This window comes from Apodemus sylvaticus, chromosome 18 (genome assembly GCF_947179515.1).
Source record: "Apodemus sylvaticus chromosome 18, mApoSyl1.1, whole genome shotgun sequence".
NCBI lineage: Eukaryota > Metazoa > Chordata > Mammalia > Rodentia > Muridae > Apodemus > Apodemus sylvaticus.
In genome coordinates, this window is record NC_067489.1 from 38,056,791 (window position 1) to 38,084,010 (window position 27,220).

The 27,220-nt window shown below is 39.7% G+C and overlaps 1 protein-coding gene across 2 annotated transcripts in view; it reads left to right on the forward strand.

The window, feature by feature from the left end:
- The first annotated feature begins 37 nt into the window (after positions 1-37).
- The window catches only part of Vps37a (VPS37A subunit of ESCRT-I), a 31,744-nt gene continuing 4,561 nt past the window's right edge, over positions 38-27,220 (forward strand). Inside the window, exons 1-9 of one of the 2 annotated variants that reach the window (XM_052162805.1) lie at positions 38-450; positions 11,300-11,374; positions 13,010-13,124; positions 13,862-13,962; positions 21,607-21,832; positions 22,762-22,832; positions 24,132-24,259; positions 24,342-24,400; positions 24,478-24,546. In XM_052162805.1, the coding sequence (XP_052018765.1) occupies positions 326-450; positions 11,300-11,374; positions 13,010-13,124; positions 13,862-13,962; positions 21,607-21,832; positions 22,762-22,832; positions 24,132-24,259; positions 24,342-24,400; positions 24,478-24,546 (969 nt within the window). In that variant the 5' untranslated portion in view covers positions 38-325. The remainder of the gene's footprint in view (positions 451-11,299; positions 11,375-13,009; positions 13,125-13,861; positions 13,963-21,606; positions 21,833-22,761; positions 22,833-24,131; positions 24,260-24,341; positions 24,401-24,477; positions 24,547-27,220) is intronic. The other variant, XM_052162804.1, reaches the window with a different exon arrangement.

A 27,220-nucleotide genomic window follows, 5' to 3' on the forward strand; every position in this document is an offset into this window, starting at 1 on the left:
AGTGGGCGAGGCTCTCAGGGGGCGGGGCGGGCAGGTGACTGACGCCCGGCGGTGGAGCTCCCGGCAGAGCGACCGGCCTAGCTAACTGACCGGGTTGTGTTGGCCCGGAGCGCACGAGGTTCTGTCCAGCCGGCGAGTCGCCCTCTTCCAGCGGTCCGCAGTGGCAGCTTGCCCCGCCGGAACCTGGGACTCGCGGGCACAGCGTGTGGGAGACAGCGCGGCCCCTGGCGTCCCGGTCGTGCTCGGTCGCCGGGGAACTACTGGGCTAAGCGAGGAGCAGCAGGCCTGAACCTTCTAGGGCCTCGGGCCCGGGGACCCGAGGAGGATGAGCTGGCTCTTTCCCCTGGCGAAGAGCGCGTCGTCTTCCGCGGCTGGGTCCCCTGCCGGCCTCACCAGTCTCCAGCAGCAGAAGCAGCGGCTGATCGAGTCACTCCGGAACTCCCATTCCAGGTGACTAGTGGCTTTGGCCGGAGGGTACAGGAGGACGGGAGGGCGGGAGCTGCCTGCAAACCCCGGGAAGCTCCGCAGGCCGCTCTGCCAGCTGCCTCCTGTTGACAGTCCTTCCAGTGGGTTAGGCGCGCTTGCTTCCCGAGTGTGTCCCGGGTGCCCCACCGTTGTTCTGCTCCTCGCTTGACTTGCTCCTCTCCACTGACAAGCGTGATCTTTATCTGTACTCAGCACCCTAGCTTCCACGCTAATTTCCCTTTTGATCCACCTGATTGTAGCATTGCCTCCGAACTGTTGACATGCTGACACTTGACTAGAGACAGTTGGGAAGATTATTCCCAAGTTTTACAAAGTGAAAAACGGTTGGAACATCGAAGGAAAGGGAAGACAGTGTTTTTAGTTAAATCTGTCCTGGTGATAATCCTTTTGAGTCTGTAATTAAAGCTCACCGTGTTCCAATAACCTCTCTCTTGGTCTTGTAATTGTTAGAGTCTTTAGACTTCTCACTTTTCTTCTATTTGGCTCTACATTTAGGACTTTGCCATACAACCATCTGCATTATCTGTTGTCTTTTGAGTTTACTTATTGTATCGTAGTCAAACTAGAAATACAGGAATTCAGATTATTTTGACTTTTTTTAAGTGTAAATTTCTTTGCTGCAGTCTTTTTTAAATTCGATATGTCTGTAGGTGCTACAGGCTTTCAAATATTAGAGCTGCTTTGCCATGTATGAGTTTTACAATTAACAGCTTTACAGCATAAAGCATGTTAGAGGTCAGCATGGTTAAACTCTAGCCTTTCAAAAACCTTGTCACATTATACACATTATAATATGTAATATTTTACTGTATTATACAATATAATTAAATATGTATACATACATACATAGAGTTATTGAACACGCCATCAAGGATTGTTTATGTTACGCATCTATTTTCTTCCCAAGCAAATAAGCTATAATCTCCAGTTGTTTTAAATGAAATTGTCAAAAGAAAAATTCACTACAGAATCAGTTTGAATGAGGCCTGTTGCTGACTGAACTGAGTTTCTTGGTTGTCAAATTCCTTCTTGGTTGGAGGAAAGTTTCAAAAAGTCATTTAATGTCTTTTTAAGTAGAAAAGAGTAGCTATCCTCTATTGCTGGTTCCATTGTGGAAAATTAAACTCCTAAAGTTCTTCCAAGTGTCGGGTGTGATGGCTTTTCCCGCACTCAGTAAGGTCATGACCCATGCCTGCTCTTTAAGCTTTAGGTTGGCGACAGAAGAGAAGCAAAATAGACTCATTAAGCAAAATGTAATGTAGCGTGGAGCTGTCATAAGTGAAGACCCCCAGTCCCGGAAACCTTTCTGTGCTTAGGAGTAGGCGATGGGTAGGAATGTGTTTAGACCAAGGGCGCGACCTAATTGTGGTTGACTGAAATGGAGGAACCTAGCAAGTCCTGAGGTTGGGGTTTGTTTTATTTGCTTTTGGTTTTCAAAGCAGGGTTTCTCTGTAGCTCTAGCTGTCCTGTACTCTGCTCTGTAGACCAGGCTGGCCTTGAACTCAGCGCTTTGCCCGTCTGCCTCCCACGTGCTGCCAGTCTCCCTGTTCTTATCTCTGCTTCTGTGCAGCATTCCTTCTACCCTGTTAACAGGACAGAACCCCTCTAGAAACAGGATTTTCTAAGAGTGGCCTTTCTCAGTGTTAGGTTTCTTTTATCATCCATGAAGAAAAGGAACTCTTGTTTTTATGACTATTTTTCAGAGGAAAATGTGGGGTAAGAGGAAGAGAGCAGAAGAATTTGCTTCTAAGTCAAGTCTCCATTAGTTCAAAGTACTCAGCATACCCAAGTGCTGTACTTATGATGGTAGCAATTTCTGAACTCCAACACAAGTCAGCCTCACTCTAAATGGGGTTTTGTTATGTTTTGCTAACCTTCCAAGCGGAGTCCAGGATAAGTAGAGCTACACAAAGAAACCCTGCTTTGAAAAACAAAAACAGCCAGGTGGTGGTGACACACGCCTTTAATCCCAGCACTTGGGAGGCAGAGGCAGGTGGATTTTTGGGTTCAAGGCCAGCCTGGTCTACAGAGTGAGTTCCAGGGCTACACAGAGAAACCCTGTCTCAGGGAAAAAAGAAAGAAAGAAAACCAAAAACAAAGCAAACAAACCCCAGACACTTTTGTAAGCGACACTTGCAAGATAGTGTAAAATAAGGTGACTAACTTTATTAGAAACACTACAAAGGTTTCTGCCTTATAATGTCTACTTAGAAAATTGTAGACTGTGTTAATACTACTATTGTAGAAACACTGTTAGAGTTATTCCTTAGCCTTTACTCCTTTCTGTTAGTAATGCAGGTGATTTTTTATTCTTGGAGGATAAAATGGAACTTTTGAATCACTAGAGTCTCTTATTGCTAAGGCTAGTATATGGGGGAAGTAATCTGAAGTTTGTACTTTGGTCCCAAATAGAGATAATAAGTCAGTAATTGTTCATTGAAGGAGTTCTGGAGTTGGTTTAAAAGGATCAGTAAGGACCCTTAAATGGATGCAAAACTATTTTGTGTGCTAATCTTTGAAATAGAAATTTTGGACAGGTGACATTATCTACACATGCTGTAGAACATAACTACCGTAAGTATTTGATTCTTGTAAGTTCTTGAGATTTTAACTGAAATACTTTAAACTTACAAATTAGATATGAATAATTCTAAACATTTAAGAATCTCTTAAACACTTTAACAAATTCTTACCTTCTTCAAAAGATTAGATGAATTTCATGGCTTTTTTTTTCTTTTTTTAAATGAGTGATACCCTGCAAGAACAAGTCTGAAACTGTCATAAAAAACTAAAGGGGTTTAACCAAAGCCAGAGGACACATTTAAGTCTGCTGTGAAAGTGAAAGTTATATAGCCTGGACTCAAGAACTAATCATCTAGATAATAATCACACGATTCCGTTTCCGCTAAAACAGTGGTTCTCAAACTCCTTAATGCTGCGACCCCTTAATGAAGTTCCTCATGTTGTGAGGAACCCAACCATAAAGTTATTTTTGTTGTTACTTCATAGCTATAATTTTGCTACTGTTGTGAATCATAATGTAAATATCTGATATTCAAGTTATCTATGCGACCCAACCCTTGTGAAAGGGTCTTTCAATCCCCAAAGCGGTTACCACCCACACCCACCGGTTGAGAACCACTGCACTAACACTTCTGAGTTCATAAGTAGAAAAACAAATTCTTCTAACTCCTTGAAAAAGTTTACTTCAGAAGAGATTATTGCTTTCCTGTCTATTTCCTCTGAAATCTTTAAAGAACACCTGTATGTGGTGTTCTGTTTCTAATCTGACCTTGTGGAGGCACATTCACCCCAGGAGGTATAAATAATCAGTGATAGGCACAACTCACGCAGTCACCTCTTTTGTCATGGGAATAGGACTCCTCCTTTTCTTTCTCCTACTCTTCCTCGTGCTTGTTTGCTTGTTCATTCCCTCATTCATTCATTCATTCACTCATTCATTCATTCCCAGGGAGCCATCTGCCTCTGCTTGCACAGTGCTGGGAGGTAGGACTCTTGATAAATACAGAAATCAGAGGGAAAGTCCAGGTGTTCTCAATAGTATAGAGCTGTGTGGGAAGAAAAACGAATGGGAGGAAAAAATGCTTCTCGTATTTTAGATATTATTGTTCTTGGGACTTCTGGAACTGTTTTGGATTATGATTGAAGGCTGACAACTAATGTAAAATAGAAGGACAAGATTTTCCTGCTAAATTAATCAATTTTGGAGCAAACCTCCTTTCCTCTGTGATACTTAGTATTTAAGATAAATAATTCCTCACTGGTGATGTGACTTAAACACCCTCTTTTTTAGTAGCATGTGTTTGTGATGATCCTTGCTAACCAAGTTAATACTAAGGCCTCCAGAAGTGGAGCTGTTTAGTAGAATTTCTCTGTGTTGCACGCACAGTTAGAAAATACTTCAAATGGATGAGGTAAGAGTGACTGTTCTAAACAGGTCTCTCTTTTTCTCAATATCTAAAGTTAATTAGCCTTTTTATTAATTTCTTTATTTCTAAAACAACCTAAAACTATGCTCTGAGTGTAATTATTGTTTATAATTATAAATTCAAAGTTATACTAGTAATAAGCCATCTTTATTACTGTTACCTGGATCTCCCAGGTAAAAGGCTTCTGCATTAATTTTAATACTAATTAATTATTTAATAATGGGAGTGTTGCTTTGTTTACATATTCAACAAGAGTATATTAAGTTGTTTGTGGTGGCATACAGAATTGGATTTTCCTTTTGTACAAGTAATAGACTCCTAATGAAAGAAAGCCAAGCTGTCAGGAGCTACAGGTGGGTTGCTGCCTTATAATCTACATGCCGTAAGACCACTGAACTGAAAGCAGTCACTGCCTGGTTGGTCTTTGCTCTACTCAGCCTAGAAAGTCAGCCTCTCAATGTAATGACATTCTTTAAGGCACAAAACAGAACAAATCCCAGCACTGTAGACCTGTAGGGGGCGCACAAAGGAATAGAGCAGTGGCTCTCAACCTTCTTAATGCTGTGACCTTTTGATACAGTTCCTCAAATTGTGGTGACCCCAACCATAAAATTATTTTTGTTGCTACTTCATAACTGTAAATTTATTACCATTGTGAATAGTAGTGTAAATATCTGTGTTTTCTGATGGCCATAGGCAATCCCTGTGAAAGGGTCATTCAGTCCCCAAAGGGGTAAAAACCCACAGGTTGAAAACTGCTAGAATAGAAGCTTTGTAATGAAGCTGCCCTAGATTTCTGGTTGTAGTCTAACACATACTAGATGCACAGTCTGTTTGTAAAATATCCAGTTCTTCCAATTATCCATTTTCTGTCTGTGGTTATACATAATATGTCTTATACATAATCCCAGTGCTGGGGATGGATGCAGGGTTAGAGATGGACCACAGAGTCCTTTTTGATTATTAAACCTAATTCCTGTAACTTCCCTTGAGAGTAAGCTTTTGTGTAGGCACTGACTTATAGCTTTAAGCATTGTTCTTTGTTCATAGTGTAAAGCATGTACCCTTTAGCTCAGTGGTTTCTAGTAAGGCTTTCTACAGATTTTACTCTCAGTTTGTAAGACTCACAAGCATCCAACTATAACAAACTTGTAATAAGAGGATATATGTTATCTTTTAACCCTTTCTATTATTTTTATTGAAGGATTCATATTCAGTATTTAAAGCTGAAAGTTTATGTTAAAATTTCCAAATGTCCAATATTCTTTTGAAAGACTTTATTTTTTGAGCATCAAAGTTAAATGTAAGCATACCCCTAACCCCATCATGACTCTTCTAACTTTTCTTTTAAAAACAGTAACATCTGGCAACAATCTTTATAAAAATATTTACTTCACCTTACCAGAAAATGTTCTCTGTGGGAGGCCGGCCTCTTCCCATTTCCCATTTTCTATTTCGCATTTTCTATTATATAAGCAGCTGTATATTCATATACAGTCCCTTGCCACTGTAGGCATCTGAGGTTAACTTGTTGCAATCAAACGTTTTGTAAGAGGAAGAATAAGGAGATATAGAGCTCCCCATAGGCCTCTCTCAAAATGGGTCAGCCAGCCATGGGCTAAAATCTCAACCGTGAGCGGAAAAACAAAGCTACTGAGAAGTAGAGTATGACTGTTCCTAAGACAGGGTGGAAAAGCCCTGGAACTGCTTTGGAAAAAATTGGAGCAAGGGCTTGTGAAAGCTTGGGTGGTTCAGGCAGAGCTTAATGGCACCTGGTGGGCGTTCAGAAGACCAGAGTGGTGATAGGGAAATGCAGACAGAAGTCCAGCTGATGAGGTAGGAGCCGCAGGGTGTCTGACCAGAGGTGATCGCCATGCAGAAACTGGGCTTCTGGAAGCTTTATGGGAAACTGAGCTCAAAGTGAATGGAGTAGTGTTTTTGATGTAGGAAATTTCAAAATAACAAGCATTCGGGCAGCAGAATAGATACTCTTTAGAGCAAGCACATTTGGAAGAAAGACTTGGAAAATGTTCAGTCTAGCCAGAAAAGGAGTGTGTTTAAAGGTATAACCAAAAGCTGCTTCCCAGGGTGGGAGGCCCAGGTTTCAGCAGACAGAAGCAGGAGCACCATATGGTTAAGACCTGCCTAGAAAACAGTAAAACCTTTTCTCAGAAGTAGAAACAAAAAATAGTAAATGTTTAGTTGTTAAAGAGATTAACCTCATTAAAACAAATAATGCATCCAAGTGTCATTGGCTGGGACAGTAGGAGGATTCCATTTCTGACGAGGTCGCCCTGTTTTCTGGCCTGTGGTGAGGCAGCACATGGTGACAGCGGCATGTCGTCCAACTCTTCTCTGGACAGCAAGGTTAAGAACAGAAGCAGAAACTCTAGTCCTATAATCTTCTTTAAGGCATATGCTTCCAGGGACCTAAATCCCTCAGTCAGTGAGCCGGCCACTTTGTGAGCCTCGCTGTTCCAGTGCCAGTGCTGGGACCAAGCCTTGTCACCTCAGCCATTGAAGAACATTTCCAACTTAAACTGCAGCAGATATTCTGTTTTATTTTGCATCTGAAGCTTTTTCAAGACTGTTCTCCAATTCCATTTTCCTAGTTGCTAAATCTTAGTTGACTTTTAAATGTACTGCAGTGAAGTTTTCCCACTCTGTTCTCTGCCAGTTTCTTCCTGGTCCTGTCATTATCCTATGTGTTTAGAACATTGCTGGGAAGACATTATGAACTAAGTGGGTGGATGTCACACAGCTCTTGAAAACAGACAAACTCAAGCACTTGACTTTAGAATTTCTTACATCCGGGTTCTCCAAGAGACTGATTTAGGCTCAAGTATTTTTCAAATAACACACACCATTTACTTAAGTTATCTATTTAAAAATTATTAGTTTTTATGTTCATATCAACTGCATATTTATACTGATATATGTACATGCTTATTAATCTGTTCTTATGAAGATATCAAGCAAACAAATTTGAAATCTTCTATATGTTTCCTTGAAGTTTGTTTTGTTTTTTCTGGTTTGTTGAGTTAGGGTCCTACCTTCTAATATTTGTTTTCCCTTTGAAAGTTTTTTGATTCTCTTTCTTCTGCTTTTGGGATTTCTTTCTACTTGTTTGTAGTTTCTTTATCTGTTCACTCTAACTTGCCTGTGGAAAAGAGGGAAAAGAAGGGCTATTTCTGTAGGATCAAGTAACTTCCTGCAGCATGGCCATTCTAAAGTCTCCCAGAGCGGTCTCTCATGCGGATGTCTCCGCTGTATACATGGGAACAAGCAGAGAAAAGAGAAAGGACCTCCCAGCTCTCCCAGAATATTCTTGTTTTGCATACGTTGGGTTCTAGGGTTTGGAAGACCTCACACTGCTGCACTTTGCATTGGGCCTATGTGTGCGGGTGAAGGTACTTCTTTTTTTGTTCTTGTTTAATTTTTCTATCCTTTCAATCAAATTTCACCTTTTATCCACTCTCAGCTTTCTCGATGGAATGCAGGCATTTGATTTTATCTCCTCTATTGAGGAGACACCCCTGTGTGGTTCACATTCCTGGTGCACTTAGTGCTTCTCTGTAAGTAAGTACAAGGACCTCTGTACTCCACCACATGTCACAATTGCTATGGGTTCATATGTAGCTGTGTCTGGAGGATATTGTTTCCTTGTCTTATCAACCACTCTAGCTCTTACAGTCTTTTTTTCTCCTTTTCACAGTGGTCCTTAAGCCTTGGGAGGAGAGGATTCTGATGGAGATGTCCCATTAAGGGCTGAATGTCCCTTAGTCTCTTATTCTCTTTATCTTGGACAGTTGTAGGTCTCTATTAATCACCATGTATTGCAAATAGGAGCATTTCTGATGAGGTTTGAGAGGTGTATTAATCAATGCATCTAACATTAACTTAGTAGGAGTCAGTTTACTTACATCATTTAGCTGTTCTCCCCTAGCCCTCCTACCTGTTTAACTGCAGGTCCTTGCCCCTGTATTGGTGCTAGGTATGGGTATCATGTTGTAGGCAGGTATCCAGATACAAGCAGAAGGTAGTAGGTTTTCTATATGCTTGCACCTCTATTTTACCAGAGCACATGCCTTACTGGCAGTTATTATTGTAGCTTTCAGGTGCATAGATGAATATGATTGATTACTTTTCTCTTCCAATCAGAATTTGATGGTTAGACCCTGTCAACATTTGCCTTAGGCCAAACAAGTCTACTAAGAAACATAGCATCTTAAATACAGTTTTCAAATACGTGTAGGGTGGGGGAAGGGGTATGGGACAGGCAGAGTCAGCAGAAAGCTATCACAGTGGGACAAAGTCAGCAGGAAGCTAATCAAGCAATAGTGTACAAAAAGAACACAGGATATCTCAAGTGTGTCACAGACTGAACACAGAATGGCCTTGGAACTGATAACCATAGTCCTTTTGGGGGAGGAGCTGAGTTCCCAGGATCAGAAGTTGTGGCTCGCCCCACCAAACTCCCCAAGGCCTGGGCTTCAGGCCATTACTGGCCTTGTCATGCATATTCCTAGTTTTATACAAGGAACTACATTGCTTCTCCATACATCAGAAGAAGGAAAACCATTCCTCACCCTGGCTTCCGATACCTGTTGCTAAAGACACCGTATTCTTGAGTCATAGAACAAAGAAAAATCAAGCTGATTCTGACCTGGAAGCTTCCTCCCTATGGTTAGCTTTCCTAGTGCTAGAAGGTTCTACAACTGCTATGGAAGGAGAAAAGTAACCATCAAATTTCTTACCTATATCTTGTTTGTGACAGCATCATTCCATATATTATTAGAGGAAAAAGCTTACTCACGTCAGGATTGTTCATGTGGTGAACTAATTGTGGTGGCTTAAATGAGAATGGCTCCCATAGGCTCATATGTGTGAGTGCTTGGTCCTCAGTTGATGGTGGAAGAGTTAGGATTAGGTATGGCCTACATTGTAGACAGTGTTTCTCAACTTGTGGGTCAGGAACCCTTTGGAGTTGAATGGCCCTTTCACAGGGGTCACTTAGGACTATTGGAAAACAGATATTTACACTATGACTCATAACAGTAGCAAAATTACTGTTATTAAGTAACAGTGAAAATAATTTTACAGTAGGAGGTCACCACAATATGAGGAACTGTGTTAAGGGATCACAGCAATAAGTAGGCTGAAAACCACTGTTCTAAGAGGTGTGCTACTGGAGTGGGAATTTGAGGTTTCAGAAGTTCCATGCCAGGCTGTTTCTCTCTGCCTCCGACCTGTAGATCAGGTGTAAGTGCTCAGCTCCAGCTCCAGCACCATGCCTGCCTTCTGCCATATGCCCCACCATGGTGCTCAGGGCTGATCCTCTGAAACTCTGAACAAGACCCTATTTAAATGGTTTGTTGTTGTTGTTAATAAATTGACTTGGTCCAGGTGGTGCTTCACAGCAATATAAAAGTAACACTTAGGACACCATTTATGAGCTTTTCAAAATATATAAAATTTACATATTTGGGGAGCCCAGTTTTTATTAAAGGCTTGAAAATATAAAAGTCCAATAATGAGGAAAATAAATAAGCTTTATAAAAGCTGTTAGTTTGAAATAACTAAAATAACAGGAAATAGGTCATTATGCATTTGCTAGTCCATTCAAAGATTCTTGAATACTAAGTATCATGTCCTGAGTACTACTTAGTGTGTTTCCCCTTAGAACTTTTATGAATGTCAGCATTTCAAGTGGTTCCTTAAGGCTCCATATTTCTTAGTAGATTTTAGTTATAAACATGCCTATAATCAATAATAAGATAAGCTACTTGTAGGGTATCAAATATAAGGGCTTTATATTGGGAGTTCTCTGGTAGTGGTAACGACACCCAAAGTAGTAACTCAAACAAGATAAAAGCTTATTTCAGTCTCACATAAAATAAGCCTCAGGCATATGACACTTGTTTTTAACCCCAGTACTCGGGGACAGAGGCAGATGGACCTCAGTGAGCTCAAGACCAATCTGGCCTGCATTGGGAGTTCCAGGACATTCCAGGCTTTATATGTATAGTAAGACTTGTGTCAAAGAAAGAAAAAAGCAAGCAAAAATTCTGCTGGCAATTTCATACTCATCAAGGAGTCCAGCTACTTGTTTACTAGTGTGCAATGCCTTTGCTCATTTATAGGGTCACTCATGGCTTCAAGTGGCCATTTCTGTGCAAATCGGGCATCCAGGGGGAAGCAGGAAGAAGGCTGGAAAGGCAGACAGAAATCCTAGGAGTTGCCTGTTCTTTCAGTTCCATTATAAGCTGCTTCTCTAGAACTCCACCTCACTAGTAACCTATATTTCTTATTGGATGGGACTAAAATCTTTAACAACAGCCAATTACAAGAAAGACTATAGAGTGTGGCTACTCAGAATAAAATCAGGCTTCTTTGTGGAAGAGGAGGAGAGATGGAAAGCAGCCAGCAGCTGTTATCTTGCCACTCCAAAAAACATTCATCTGGACTTCTTGGTTTTAACAATTAAGACCCAAACATCCACAGCTGCCCGTAAAGCTAAATAGTGGCAGTTTATAGAACTCAGATACTTGACCCATATTACCCAGAAGGCTTGCAGTTGCTTCTGCTAATGATAAGTTGGATAAAATTATATTAAATCTAAGATTAATGTGAGTTTTTCTTCACATTACCCCTTGGATAGTTTCATTCAGAATATCATTGCCTGCATATTTGGTAAGCCTTTCCAATTATAGTAGTTTTCTTTTTAGACACAAGTTATAGCAGATACCGAAGTTCTGTGATTAAAATTAAAGTTTTAGTAGGCTATAGCATTTAACACTTGCGTTTGGTATTAATGGTTTTGTGACACTGGTCTCTTTCTTTTTCCAAACTTTCTCTTACAGTATAGCGGAAATACAAAAAGATGTGGAATATAGATTGCCATTCACAGTAAACAACCTGACAATTAACATTAATATGTAAGTAGCGATGGTTTCTATTTTTATATATTAGGTTTTAAGTTTTGCTTTCTATCTTAACAGCCTGACAATATTAGTGTGTGAGTAGAATTGTAATTTATGCTGGGCAGTGGTGGTCCTTTAATCCCAGCACTTGGGAGGCAGAGACAGAGGCAGACAGATTTCTGAGTTTGAGGCCAGCCTGGTCTACACAGTGAGTTCCTGGGCAGCCAGGGTGATACAGAGAAACCCTGTCTTGAAAAAATAAAAACAAAACAAAATAAAACAAAGAAAACTAAAAGAAAAAAATAATTGTAATTTGTACTTCATTTAATAGGAACTAACTTTTTTTTGTTTTGTCTTTTAGTTATTATCAGAAGTAAGCTCTTTAAGTGAACTCATTCAAAGTAACTATAACATAAAATAGTGCTTAGCTTAGTGAAGTAATAACTGTCATGACTCATTGCTAATGCAAGGACATGGGAGGCCTTATTCAGTATTAGTTATCTGAGCAGATCTAAGAGTGGATCTATAGTGCTGGCAGAAAAAAATAATCAGCTTCACAAATATGAGCCATGAATCGTGTGGTAGCTTACAAATCAGGGTAGACTGCAGACACATAGTAAATGTCCGCACACAGCCTCAGATTCGTCAGCTCCAGAGACTACCTACTGCCTCTTACAAAACTGTTTTAAAAATCTTTAGCTTAAAAAAAAAAAAAAAAAAACCAGACAAAACATACAAACAAAACTTCTTCTACATAAACGAATTAATTTTATTTCTCTTCCACCACCCAGGTCAAGATAGATAGGCGATTAAAAATACTCACAGTTTTATTGTTTTTCTTTTTGTTGTTATTGTTGTTGTTGTTTGATAATGCTATCAACAAATAATTTTCTTAGCAATATGTAAACAGAAAAGTTTAAAAGGAAATATCCTAAGTGTTCAAAACTTGAAAAACAGTTCTTTATTTAATAAGCTTCTATTAAAGTGTTTCATATACTAACCTTAATTTTATAGTACTTAAAACAGTTTCAAGTTTTTCACTTTTCTAAATTAAGAACTCTTTGTTTTTCAAAATACATGATTTTCCTTCAGAGTGAGGAGAGAGATGTTAGTACAGCATTTAAGAGTTACATAGATGAAGGCTCAGTGATAAGTGCAATAGACACACACACACACACACACACACACACACACGCACACACGCACGCACACACACGCGCGCGCGCATGCGCACATGTACACAGACAGCCAGAGCCATAATCTAAATAACCAGATGGAGTTTTACATAATTTACTTGATACAAGGTGTGACCTAATCTTTAGCCAAGTTTTTTTATTCAATAAGTTATATTATCTTTGAAATCAATTCATTGACATGCTAAAAAGGGTATTCTGTAATACATGGTTTCCATAATTCCACATTAAAAAGAATCTATTGTATTGAATTACTGTATTGTATTGCCAAAATATAACCTTTTGTATATTTTCAGTCTGCTCAAAATCTATATTAAGGCACTTCTTACAAAAGAATTAATCCATAGAAGTCAGTGTGAAGGTTTAATTTGCTTTTAAATAACTTTGATTTAGGATTATGGCCACATATTGTAATTTTTTCATTTGTTTGTGTTTTCTTGTGTTATTCTTTTTCTAGATTACTTCCTCCACAGTTTCCTCAGGAAAAACCAGTGATTAGTGTTTATCCACCAATAAGACATCACTTAATGGATAGTCAAGGATTATATGTTACCTCTCCATTAGTAAGCAATGTACGTATGTGCTATAGTTTATTTCAGAGTAATGTAATACATATTATATTTTTATTATTCTTGAAATCTGGAATGTACAGACGTTTTCATCTTGAAATTAGTAATTTTAAATTTCCCTGGAGACTACTGTTTACTTAAGACTCTGACTTGAAGTTTTTTGATACAATGTGGTTGATTAATGTGACAAGGTAAAACTTAATATATCCTGAGTATTTATCATTGAACAAATTGTTATGAAGTGTGGGAATATTTTAGCCCCATGATTGATTGAATAAACCCTTAGCCTGATCTTTGCAGTACCGATTCTATCAGAAAGTGCTGTAAGTCATGTTGACTCACTGCCCTTGTTTTCATGTCTATTCTTCCTTTATTTTATGTATGTGAGTGTTGTATCTCACACGTATGTGCACCACATGCATGCAGGGCCACAGAAACCAGAGGTCACCCAGAACTACACTTATTACATGTATGTGCACTACATGTATGCAGGCCCACAGAAGCCAGTGGTCACGGAGAACTGCACCTACAGATGTGGGCTGACAGGAAGGTGCAAGGAACTGAACCTGGGCCTCTGCACAAACATGAAGTGCTCTTAGGACTGAGCCATCACATCAGCCCCCTTTTCTATTCATTCTTGCCTGCAAACAGTGGTTAAGATTTAGAATGACATTTAGTCACATGAAATTTTGTTGCTGCTTTTTGTGAGGGTTTCTATCATGTATTACTGTTGTTTTCAGTTTACAATGCACTCAGATCTTGGAAAAATTATTCAAAGTCTTTTGGATGAGTTCTGGAAGAATCCTCCAGTTTTAGCTCCTACTTCAACAACATTTCCATAGTAAGTATACAAATAGTATATAACCTTAGCACATATTTTCATTTATCACCATTAAAAAATAGTTTAAAGAAATTAAAGTGATGTTTAGATGAGATCTCACCTTCATGCCCATAAGGCCACAATTTGACTCTGTTGTCTTTTTGTAGCTGACCATCCACCCTCCTTTGTGATGGTAGTAACATGGCGCTATTCTTGAGTTTCATAGTGGCTAGTACCTATTGGTCTGTTACTATAATGATGTGGATTTTAGCCGTTGTAGAAATGTTCCTCCTCCTCTTAGTGAGATTACATCTATGTACGTCTCTTTGGTATTTTTGTTACATGACACGAGTGTAATGCAGAGCCAAGCATTCTTTTCACCCTTTTTTGTTTTGTGGGACCAAGTAGGTGATTGCTAGGCTCTGTTCAGTTGGGTTGTGTAGCTGGCTTGCCGTTCTCTTCCCCCCACTCTTCCTCCTTAGGCACTCTGTCTCACAGCCCTCACCCAGTAACCCCCTTTATTGTTTTCCTCAGATTCTCCCTTGCCAGTGTGGCTTCAAGAAGTGTGAATCAGATGAAAACTCACTGAATTCTCTTGGCTGTCAGTTTTTGTTAGCCAAATACTCAGACCTTAGTGGAAGCTACCTGCTGTTGCCATTGAGGGTGGCCCGTGTTTCCTCACAGCATGACACATGGAGAGAGGGCAGACCAGGCAGTTTAGAGGGAGCATAGGTGTTGCCATCATCATTTCTGCTGTGGACTAGAAAGGGAGAGAGATAAAATCCTCCTCTCACTAGTGTGGAGGAATTGAAGAAAAGCCTGTGTTTGTGGGAAATGTGCACTGGAAATCTTGCAGTAGATTGTAAAAGCACAGCCTGCCATCGCTCTGGTCACAAGAGTTCACCTCTCTCCTAGATGCAAACCATGTTCAGGCTTTCACAAGAGACTTCTACAGGTCATGTATTATAGACTGGGGCTCATTTGACTTTGATTATCTGAAACGTGCTTAGGTATAGCAGAGGTTCTTAGTTGTGTTCCTCAAAAGCAGCTCTGAGACTGCAGAATGGTGGATTAAAATGACAAGCTTGCTGCCCCACACATAGCAACATACAGTGGTAGACCAAGCCTGGGATGGATACTCTCTGTAGGCTGCCCACACATGGCAGGGACATGGAGGAACAGGGACATGCAGGAACTCTGAAACCCAGCTGGGCTCGCTGCTTGTCTTTGTGGCAGTGACCCTTCATGAAATGAAACTTGATTTGTTTCTACTTTTGGACCATGTTTCCATCAGATACACCCTATCATTTAGTGGTTCAGCTTAAACATAGTCTTGCCTTGGATATGTGAAGCCCTGATTCTATTAGAAAGGTGAATGGAGGAAAGAGAAGTGGCACCAGATATGTTTTCTTTTTTATTTATTAAGTGTGTGTCTTAGTTAGGATTTCTATTGCTGCAATGAAAATACCTTGACCAAAAAGCAAGTTGAGGAGGAAAGGGTTATTCATCTTACACTTGGAGATCATAGTCCATTATTGGAGGAAGTCAGTGTTAGGGTCCAGCCTCGACACAGGATCAGAGGTCTCAACTGGAAGCAGGGATATCTGGAAGGTGCATAATAAACAGACATAGACTACTTTTTGGGTACAAACTGACAGGCAATTTTTCAATGCTTAAAGTTGCTCTCTCTTCTCTCTTCTCTTCTCTTCTCTTCTCTTCTCTTCTCTTCTCTTCTCTTCTCTTCTCTTCTCTCTCTCTCTCTCTTTCTCTCTTTCTCTCTCCCTCTGTTTTCTCTCTCACTGGCTTGTCCACTGCCTGAGGCCGCACACACTCTGCATTCTTCTGTGTACTTTTCTTTTCTCAAACTCCCATACTCCTGCACACCTCTGTGTGTTCCCCTTCCACTCTCTCTCACACACACACTCTTCACACACACCTTACACACACCTCATGCACTTTTCACACACTTCACACACACCTCACACAGACCTCACACACACCTCACTCACTCTCCACTCGCTCTCTCATCTTTTTCTTGCCTCAGACTTTTGTTACTCCAAAAGCTGGTAGAAAAAAAGACATTGTATAATCATTGGCAAATAAAATGCAAAAGAATAACCACATCCCACAAAGAATCAAGAATTATAGTTGTTCACAAAAGTTTCAAGCTTCTCCTACTCCCAGACCTGTGGCCAAAATAATAATAATTGCAAACTTATTATTTAAACTTTAACTTCTAACTCATTATACTTCAGAGCTCATAGCTCCGAGGTGAGCTTCTTGAATTTCTGTGAAGCTCTAATGAGAGATGACATGGGCAAAGCTGCCAGGCAGTGGCCAGAAAGAATCAAGTTAACCCTTAACTCAGCAGTTCTGCTAGCTTTCTGCTTCTGCACATTGCACACAATGACTCTCCTAAGAGTTCAAGTCAAAACTAAGTGTTTTGACTTAGTTTTATTAGTATATAATTTTATGCATTCTATACTTATCCAGGAACCACTCTTAAATGTTGTACAAAACTTATTTCATAACTTAAATAGTTTTTTTTTTCTTTCTCAGGGCCCCAATGTTAGCTCTATCTCATTTTCTAATAATTTCTTAAAAGTTTCTTTGCAAGTCAAACATTAATCTGGAACTGCTATTGTGCAGTTATTACATTGTTTCTAAGACCAGAACACACAGCATGCACCTGGGCCATTAGGACTGTGCTGTGCCCCGTGCCTCAACTTTTAATTGTTTAAGAATCATTACATCAGGGAACATCTAGTTTCATAGAATTCATGAGGGCAGGAGAAAGAAATAGGAATGTCGCACACCAGGGCCAACTGAAAAGCAGTCACACACAAAGGAAATCTATACAGCAGTTGCCCAGGGCTAAGGTTAGGAGAAATGGAAACAACTGTTCTTTATAAAGAGCTGCAGCAGGTTCTTGAGATGTCTCCATCCTGGCCTACTGCAGGCAGTCCCTTACTTCAGATGGTGGGTCCCCTGGAGGGATGAGTCTCCTGCTTCTCAGGGTCCCAGGTGCCATCCTTTTTTACAAAGAGCTGCTGCAGGCTTCAGAGACATCTCCATCCTGGCCTACTGCAGGCAGTCCCTGTCAGAGTATGCTCTCCACAGCAAGTCAGGACAGGAACTCAAGCAGGGCTAGAACCTGGAGGCAGGAGCTGATGCAGAGACCATGGACAACCTGCTTTCTTTAAGAACCCAGGACCACCAACGCAGAGATGGCACCACTCACAATGGGCTGCCGCCCCTTAACCCCCTCCATTGATCACTTATTGAGAAAATGCCTTACAGCTAGGTCTCTTGGCAGCATTTCCCCAACTAAGGTTCCTTCCTCTCTGATGATTCTACTTGTGTCAAGTTGTCGTCACACAAAACCAGCCAGTACAGTGTGTGTGTGTGTGTGTGTGTGTGTGTGTGTGTGTGTGTGTGTGTGTGTGTGTGTATACATGCAGGCACATGAGCGAATCTATGCGGGGGCCAAGACATTGATGTCAGATGTCTTCCTCATTGGAGGGCTCATCTTATTTTTGATTCTGAGTTTCTCACTAAACCTTGAGCTCAACATTTGGCTAGCTGGGCTGGCCAGTGAGCTCCATAACTCCTTGTCTCCCATCTCTCACCATCATTCAGTGCTAGGGCTGCAGATGTGTGTCTCTGTGCCCAGACTGTACACAGGGGTAAGTCTCCATGTTTATCTTTCCAGATAAAATGCCTGTCACAATTTCTAACCCCACATGCCTTCCTTCCTTCCTTCCTTCCTTCCTTCCTTCCTTCCTTCTTCCTTCCTTCCTTCCTTCCTTCCTTCCTTTCCTTCCCTCCTTCCTTCCTTCCTTCCCTCCCTCCCTCCCTCCCTTCCTCCCTCCCTCCCTCCCTCCCTCCCTCCCTCTCTCTCTCCCTCCCTCCCTCCCTCCCTCCCTCCCTCTCTCTCTCCCTCCCTCCCTCCCTCCCTCCCTCCCTCCCTCCCTCTCTCTCTCTCTCTCTCTCTCTTTCTTTCTTTTTCTCTTTCTTCTTTCTTCTTTCTTTCTTTCTTTCTTTCTTTCTTTCTTTCTTTCTTTCTTTCTTTCTTTCTTTCTTTCTTTCTTTCTTTCTGTTTAAATTATAAGAATCCCACATGCCTTTCAATCTTTACCACTTCTCTGTCAAAAAGAAAAGCATTTTTTCTTCCCTCAAATCTGGTCAGTAATCAATATAAATGTAAATGTGTGTGTGTGTGCGCGGGCGCGCGTGCTTACATTTGAGACATAGACATAGAGACAAAGATAGACATAAACAGTCAGAGAGAGACTGTCTCCCAGTCTGCCACCAGGGACAGAGGTACTCCTGTTGCCATAGACACTGACATATATGGGGTTCTCAAGAGATAAACAGCAGAATAAATAGAGATCTGAGAGTTACAGAGAGCAGTATCCTACACCTTTAATACTAGCACTTAGGAGACAGAGGCAGGCTGATCTCCATGAGGAGGAGGCCAGCCTGGTCTGTACAATGAGTTCTAGCCCCTGGGAAGCTGTATAATGGGCTTATCTCCCCCACTCTCTTATCCTTCTCCTTCTCCTTCCCCTTCCCTTCCCCTGCCCTCTGTCTCTCTGGTTGTTTATGACTGGGTTTCTCCATGTGTCCCTTGCTGTTCTGGAGCTCACTCTGTAGACCAGGCCTCCTCTTGCCTCTGCCTCCTGAGTGCTGTGATTAAAGCTATGCAACACCACCACGCAGCTGAGGCCATCTTAAAGGGGGGTTGCGTAGAAATGGCAGAGGGTGAGATACAGGGAGAGGGATCAGAACAAAGAGGACCTAGGACAGGATTCAGCAGTATCTGTCACCACGGAACATGTAATGAATGTGGCAAGGGAAGGGAGAAGAAAGTCTTAGCCCAGAGCTTAGCATGTAGTCTACAGCAGGAAGTCTGTAGGCAGCAAGACTCAGACAGTAGGTGAGAACTAGGCCAAAGAGTAGAATGGACTGCTCTAGCCACTAGAGATACTCTGAAACTGTCCTAAATGTCTCTAACTTGCTTTCGTCATAACGAGTAAAGTAATTCACGCAATTGTCCTGTGGGAAGGCATGGCACCAAGGATGAGACTCAGAACCAGGCTAGCCTGGCACTCCGCCTGAGCTGTATCCCTCGATGCTATGTGTTTTCTAAATTTTGAGACATCTATACAGGTGTTGTTTGACTTTGTTGGCTTTAGTACATGGAACAGGAGAGAAAGATCTGCCGAATATATCAGAGAAGACTTTCTGTGATTTAATATCCAGTCTCTGATTCTGCTTTCCCCCAGACTTAAGAGTAATGTTCAGACCCTTTCAGAGGTGCTAGCAGTGTATCTTCTAGAAACCTTAAAGGTGTGGTCTCAGCAACCCTGATGGAAGCCCCCATACATACATCTCAGACCTGGGTTTGTGGCTATTGTCTGAACAGCAATATCAGGTCTTTAAACATCTATAAATAAGAAGCAGGTGGAAAAACACAACAACAACAACAACAACCACTCACTGGCAAAAATGGCCCTACTGTTTTTCTGTGTGTACTGGGAATTGATGCCTAGGTCTGTTTGTGTTGTGCTGGCTTTACCACTGAGTTGTGGCCCTAACACTCTCTCCTTTTGTCATGACATCCCAATAAGTGGGATATTGCATCTCTTAGAGCTATCTAGTATTCTTATGTGCATTTTTATATTGTCATTTTTTCTAGAAAAAGTACTTTGACAAATACTGCAAAATTGTCCTCTCTCCTAGCTATACCCATCCTCACTTAAACACACAATGACCATTTATCCATGCCCTTCCCAGTATGGGATATTGTCAAAAGAGATCTCTGCCCATTTTGTAGGCTTAAACAATTATTTAGTTTGTTTGTTATCTAACCGTTTAATTGCACACTGATTTTCTGTTTTAAAGATACTTTATTTTATGGAAGTTATATACCATTGTGTCCTCTACTTGCTGTTGGTTGTTGTTGGGAATTCTTTATGTGTTGGAGAAATTATCCTATGTGTGATTGGGCTTTCAGCTGGGTTGCCCCTGTTTACATTAGTTAGTAGTTTGCAATGCTGGGGAAAGCTTTGGGCTTGCTGGGAAATGCTCTACCATTCGCTTTTTTTCTGTGTTATTGGAGGCCCTTTTTTGTTTGGTTTTGTTTTGTTTTTACTAGTGTAAAATTTATCATTGTTTAAATTAACTTTTGAATTGAGAATTAAAATAGTCCCTTTATACCTTTTCCACTTTAAGGTTGAAATAGTCCAAAGATTTCTTTTAGTTCAAGAATTTAAAAACTGTAAGTCCTTGATCCTTTAGTTTTTATCCTATTATGCCTTTAAGCAGTTGGTCCTTACTTTTTACCAAACGTTGCAATACTGGTTTTTTTAACTACTCTGTTTCTACTTTAAATTTTAACAACTTGTTTCATATTTTACTTCAATTAATCTTCCTTGCTATTCACTAATACTGTGCATGAAATTTTAAGTTATTGTTATATATAATTTATTTTGACGTATGGAAGAGGTAATATCTCTTTAGTCTTTTCAGGTTATTTTCTTTAGGTTCATGAGTATTTTTAATGTAAACTTTTAGGAAATACTTCAAAATCCATAACGAATGTTTTCTTCCATTCCAACTCAAGTTAATTTCTGTCGTTAAATAAGATTATAGTAGTTCTATAAAATTTAGCTTTATATAATTTAGAATTTATACTAGTATAAAGTGAAATATTTTAGTAGTTACTTAGCATTATCTTAAATATACCCATAAGTCCATTTTCTTTAGTGAGAGTCATTAATTGATCAAATTATTATTAACGCAAATGTATGTATTTGTGTGATTTTTTTTTCAGTCTTCATTTAGGCCTGAAATATTCCTCATTCTTGTATAATTTGGTTTCTTCTCAATGTTTTGTTTGTTTATTTTCTGAGACAAGGTCTCCCTATGCACCCTTGTCTGGCCTAGAACTAACTGTCCAGACAGATGGCACAGAGCTCATAGAACTCTGCTTGGTTCTGTCTAATGCTAGAATTAAGGGTGCGGGTCATTGAAGCCAGCTTCTTCTCACTGTTAAGGGAGTAATATGATCATTTTAAACCATCCTGCTAAGATACTGTCTATCCTACTGTCTGACTAAATCAGGTCAGACAGGTAAATAATATCCCAGGTAAATAATAATTTGCTACCTTTTAAAATACTCATGTGTTTTTATGTACAGATTTGTTTGCAGTGTTTTTAGCATTTTCATAGTTCATCCATATATTTGATTTTTCTTTTAAAATTGCTAGAAAAACAACCTCAACTTTAAGGTAGATTTTACCCAACATCAAAAGCTATTTAGCAACATCTACTTGAATAAATTTTCTGGATTAAATCCTCTCCATAAAGAAACAGAACTAAGTGATGTCACTGGAATACTGACAACTCAATATGACTTCTGATAGACTTTACAGAGAGCAGTGGGATCAGATACTTTCCAGAGCATTCCTCCTTTTCATAGAAACCACACTTTTTCTGAGGTGCTTATAATTTATGACTTAAATAGTTTAGTTTAATTATAAAAATCACTTGCCAAAGAAATGTCCATGTATGGAATTGTATAATCACTGTTATTCAGGACAATTTAGGGATGATTTGACTCCTAACACCTACCTAATGATCTTCTCTTTTTTTCTTCAGCCTGTATAGTAATCCAGGTGGGATGCCTCCATACCCTTCTCAGGGGTTTCCATTTCTTCCTTCATATCCTCCACAAGAAGCTAACAGGAGTATCACATCTTTGTCTGTAGCTGACACTGTTTCTTCTTCAACCACAAGTTACACTGCAGCTAAGCCAGTGGCACCTTCATTTGGCATCCTTTCAAGTCTGCCATTACCGGTTCCCACAACAGAATCTTCGGCATCGGTTGGTACATCTACATCTGGAGTCTGTCTTTTGTACCTGCGAAATAGGTGTTTGGTCAGCTAGCCTTATTATGCCCCATCTACTAAGCTAGGCATAAAAGATTAAATCATTTTTGTCATCTCAGATAACAAACTCTAAAAGGTAACCAATGAGTACTTGCGTATGTAGTTTCTAGAGATAGTCCAGAGTTGTGGGAGACAATTAGGTCACTGCCTTCAGAGACCAAAGTAGAATTAATGATCATTCCAGTTTTTTACTTTATCCCCACTGCACACTTAATTGCTCAGTGAGTAACTCTGTCCTGGAACTCACTCTGTAGACCAGGCTGGCCTTGAAGTCATAGAGATAGATTTGCTGCCTCTGCCTCCTGAGTGCTGGGATTAAATGCCTGTGCCATTTTGCCCAGCAACAAACTACTATCAATATTTTTTTTTAATTTAGGGGAAAATTTGGAGTGTTCTAATGAAAACAGTCATAAATCCTCAGATTGTTACTATGTTCTTTATCTATTCTATTTTATTTAACTTAAATATGTAGCTGCTCAGTGCTGGTAGTTTACTAATGTATGCTTAATGTCTTTATTTGAATGCAGTATATTCATTTACATCTATGAAATGCACAGATAATTCTCACTACCTGTTACAATTGCTCATAAGAGATTTATTTTATAATCATATACTTCAACACAGGCTAATAATACAGGTTCTTCTAAGACCCATCCTCTCCACCTCCCCCCTGTAAAGTATAAACTCTGTATAGAAATCGAGAGAAATAGACTGGTGGGGAAGAGATGTGTGCAGAGACGGAGGTGTGGTAGATGGGTCGGGAAAGCACTGCTAGATGCAGTACTTCACAGTTATTTCTAGACGGTAAATGCAATCAGTCGCAAGTATAGCCGAGATCTAATACTTTTTAAAACTCTTTTTTAGATTAACCAAAATGGTTTTGTTTATAAGATGCCGGATATTCCTGACGCATTTCCAGAACTTTCAGAACTAAGGTAAAAAAAAAACTGGAAGAATAAAGATGGCCTTGTCTGTTTTATTTATAGTTTCATATTTAAATTAAGTAAAATGATTAGAACGTTCTTGACTGTTCCTTTTCTGTGGTTGTCTTAGTGGGTCCGTTTTAATCAGTTTTAATCTGATAAAATGCTACATAACTGGTCTGTAACCAGGGATTGCTCTAGATGTCATGACTACCAAGGTAACAAAAGTTTTTTTCTCTTAAGTAACTTGCAGTCTTTGAGAATTTTTTTGGTGAATATATTAGATTCTGATAAATTCAAAATAGATCTTTCATTGTTTCTTTAGTAAATTAATATATATAGATGAGTAAACTAAAGTTATAATATATTCAAAAACTAATTTTATTAGAAGCATAAGTTTTATTCATATTTATAGCTGATACAGTGGCAGGATTAAACTTTAAGGTATTCTTTTTCATAGAATATAATATGTACCATGAATAAAACTTTTTATGGTCATTCCATTTAGTGGGGTACCCCATATACTAAGGATTTATAATATCTATGAGACTACTAGTATTAAGATCAATGAATACAGTTAACAGTAATTTGGAATTTCATGTCTTTAGAATATATTCTACCAGCACTACCCAGATTAAAGCCTTGTGAACAATCTTGTAATTTAAAATATAAAGTTGGACTTTCTCTGTATTTTAGTTCATGTGTAAACATAAAAAATAACATGTAAAGAATGCAAGTTCCACAACAGAAAAGATATGTTACGTGTATCTTAAGGATTAGTATATATCATAGTGCCCAAGTTCCAAAAATAAGGCTATTTTATAAAGTATTATCTTTCTTTTCTCCTTTTTAAAAGTTTACCTACTATAAAAACTTAAGAAAACATCAGAAGGCAGGAGGAGGAATAAGTAGTGTGAGCAGTCTCCACTGCTGGCCTCCCACATGTTCGTTCCCTCGTTCCCTCGCTCTGTCCACCTCAGCTGGGTAACTGCATATGACGGGCTTGCTCCCTACAGCCTGCTTGCTGAGTTTTCCTTTCTTTTTTCTTTTCTTTTTTTTTTTTTAGTACCTACTGTGTGCTTAGCCCTCCCACATCAATCACTAATTAAGAAACTTCCTTATAGGCTTACCTGCAGCCTACTCTTACAAAGGCATTTTCTCAGTTGACTCCTCTCAGATCACTCCAGCTTATGTCACATAAAGCTACCCATCATACAAGTCAAACTAGAAAATTGTGAACATTTGTCACCATGAAGGAAAAACAGATGACTAATATTTATTAACAATTTGCTTTTTATTTTGTGTCTTTAGTGTGTCTCAGCTCACAGACATGAATGAACAGGAGGAGGTGTTATTAGAACAGTTTCTGATGTTGCCTCAACTAAAACAAATTATTACTGACAAGGAAGACCTAGTAAAAAATATCGAGGAATTAGCAAGTATGTCTCCCTTTGCTTTAATTCATAATTCCTGAGAAAAATGTGATCTGTGCTGGGAAATAAGCAGAGATTTGTCTTACAGGAAAAAATCTCCTTTTGGAGCATAGCTTGGAAACCAAAAGGCAAACCGTTTTAGATAAGGTGAGTTACTGATCATTTTGAAGACATTTTTATGCTTCAAAAATCAAATTAAATAGCAATTTTATGTTTTCTTTTAGTATGAATTACTTATACAAATGAAATCTACCTTTGAAAAGAAGATGCAAAGGCAACATGAACTCAGTGAGGTACGACTGACTAGTTCTTTGTGTCCCTCGGGAGCTGCTCATGTGCAGGAGCTGGCCCCGCCCCATGCTTGCTCACTTAGTCTGACTGTAGAATGCTGACCCCTGTACACAGAGTCCAAGTCCCATAAGGAATGAAGACGCCCCCAGGAAAGTAGGAATGTAGTGTAACTGCTGTAATAAAACCTAGTAACAAAAGATGCTTTAAATTAAGTAAAATTTAAAAGCTTAGACTTCTACTTATGAAAAAAATCTTTAAAAATAAAATAGATGTAATCTTTATAGTTTATTGCAGTAAGAAACATTGTAGTTAATAATTTGTTTCACTTAAGACATACTTATATTCTCTGGTTAGAACAGCATAGAATATCAGTGGAATGAAAGAGTATTAATAAGATTTGATTCACCAGCATATGACTTAAAAGTTTAATATTCCTAATTAATCTCCCAAATATATTTTTAAAATTCTAACAGATTTTTTTTTAAAAAAATAAAATCTAAATGGATTAAAGTAGTCAGGAAGGAGTTGGACATAAAAATATCAAAATATTGTGTGAAATGTCATTTAAAATGTTGCAGTCGATTTGTCAGAAGATGGAAAATAGTTGTATGGAGCAGGCTGCAGTTGCAAAATAGATTCATGTATGTGATTGATAACTAGAAAAACTTCAGGAATCAACAAATTATGTAAGTTTATCTGTTTAAGATCCAATGAGAAATTGCCTTGATCTTTTATATCAAACCTCATAAAAGTCATATTATACAGAATATAGAAAAATATAATACATATAGTTTTAGAATAAAAATCACTTAACTCCTAGGAATATTTTAAAAAGGTTTTTTATGTAAAAATTACAACGCCCTGTTTTCTAATTGTAATAGACGGCAACAGCATAGAGGGAAATGTTCACATCTAAATATATAAATTTAAAATTGATAAGTACTAAACATAAAAGCGAGTGTTGTGTTTAAGGACATGAGTGCTGCTTGTGGGTTATACAGAGCAAACAGGAAAGTAGAAACTCACCTGAGGGAAATGTCCCGTAAGATTGCCGTTTGGGGCAAGCGGCAGGACATATGCCGAGCACTCGAAGGCCTCAGCTGCATCCCCGCCGGCAGCACAGCTCAGCTTTAACACTTGTTCTTGCCCCTGGACATTAATGAAAGAATTGCTTGAGGTGATCCTTGAAATATTTAAAAACTGGCCTGAGGTGGTAGCACACATCTTTAATCTACAAACTTGAAAGGCAGAGGTAGGCTGATCTCTGTGAATTTGAGGCTAGCCTTGTCTACAGAGTGAGTTCCACGATGGCCAGAGCTACAGAAGGAAACCTGTCTCAAAACAAAAACAAAAAACAGAAAACCAGTAGATATGTTTGTGATACTTTATGGATTAACTTCTGACATTAGTAGGAGACAAAGTCTCACAGGAAACTCCCTGATCCTCTTATAATCTTCCTAAGCATCCTTGAACCTTAGCTACAGGAGTTGTTATCTATTTGGACTGGGTTCCACAACTCTTTATTTTGATTAGTTGTAGTTTTCCGTAATGGTCTTTCTGGTATATTGCAAAGAGAGGTTTTCTTGATGAGGGGCAGGGACTGCACTTATCTGCAGATTAAGGATTATGCTGGATTAGTAAAGTGGTGGTCATTAGCCTGGGTAGTTGGATAGGTTCCCAGTCGCAGGCATGAATCCCCTTGCTAAGCCTAGCCCTATAGAAGGTAATGGTTACTGCCAAGGTGCACACATGACAGGCTTGTCATTATTGCGGTCCGTAGCTAGGGAGAGCTGTTGATGGCTTCCCTCCTTCAGAAGTCCGCATGCTGCTTTCTCATACCATGGATGCTAGTCTTCACGGTGGAGCACTCTGTCAGTTCCAGCTTAGAGACCTTGAGGCCTTGTGTGTGAAGTCCATGCTGTCTTCCACTTCTGAGTGGCAACCAAGGGCAAAGGCATGAGCCTGTAGTGTTTGCGGCGTCTCTTGGACAACTGTGAGCAACAAATCAAGAGGATTTCTCAGGCCTAGTTTGATTTTTGTTGTTGTTGTTAGGTGGTCTTTGGTTTTTTGGAGGGAGCATTGTCAACCAGATGGGATGTCATTTGAATGCTAGGATACTCTTTTTTTCAATGAAAGACTCTTTTTTTTTTTTAAAAAAAAAAAAAGGATTTATTCTTCATTTACATGGTTGCATTTATGTTTCAAATGTTATACCCCTTCCCAGTTTCCCCCCTCCCCGAAAACCCCAACCCATCCTCCCACCCCCTGCCTCCAAGAATATACTCCTCCACCCAACCCACTCCCATGACCCCCACACAACTTCCCCACACTGGTGTCTCTATTGAGCCTGCACAGGACCAAGGACCTCTCCTCCCACTGATGCCTGACAAGGCATGCCTCTGCCACTCTTTTGGGTGGAACCATGCGTACCCCTTGGTTGATAGCTTAGTCCCTGGGAGCCCTGGGGTATATGGTTGGCCAACTTCGTCGTTCTTCCCGTGGGGTTGCAACCCCCCCCCCTTCTACTCCATCCTGCCCTCCAGCTCCTCAATTGTGAACTCCACACTCAGTCCAATGGTTGGCTGCTAGTATTCGCCTCTGTATCTGTAAGGCTCTGGCAGGGCCCCTCCAAAAGACAACCATAAAAGGCTCCTTTTGGTACACACTTCTTGTCAT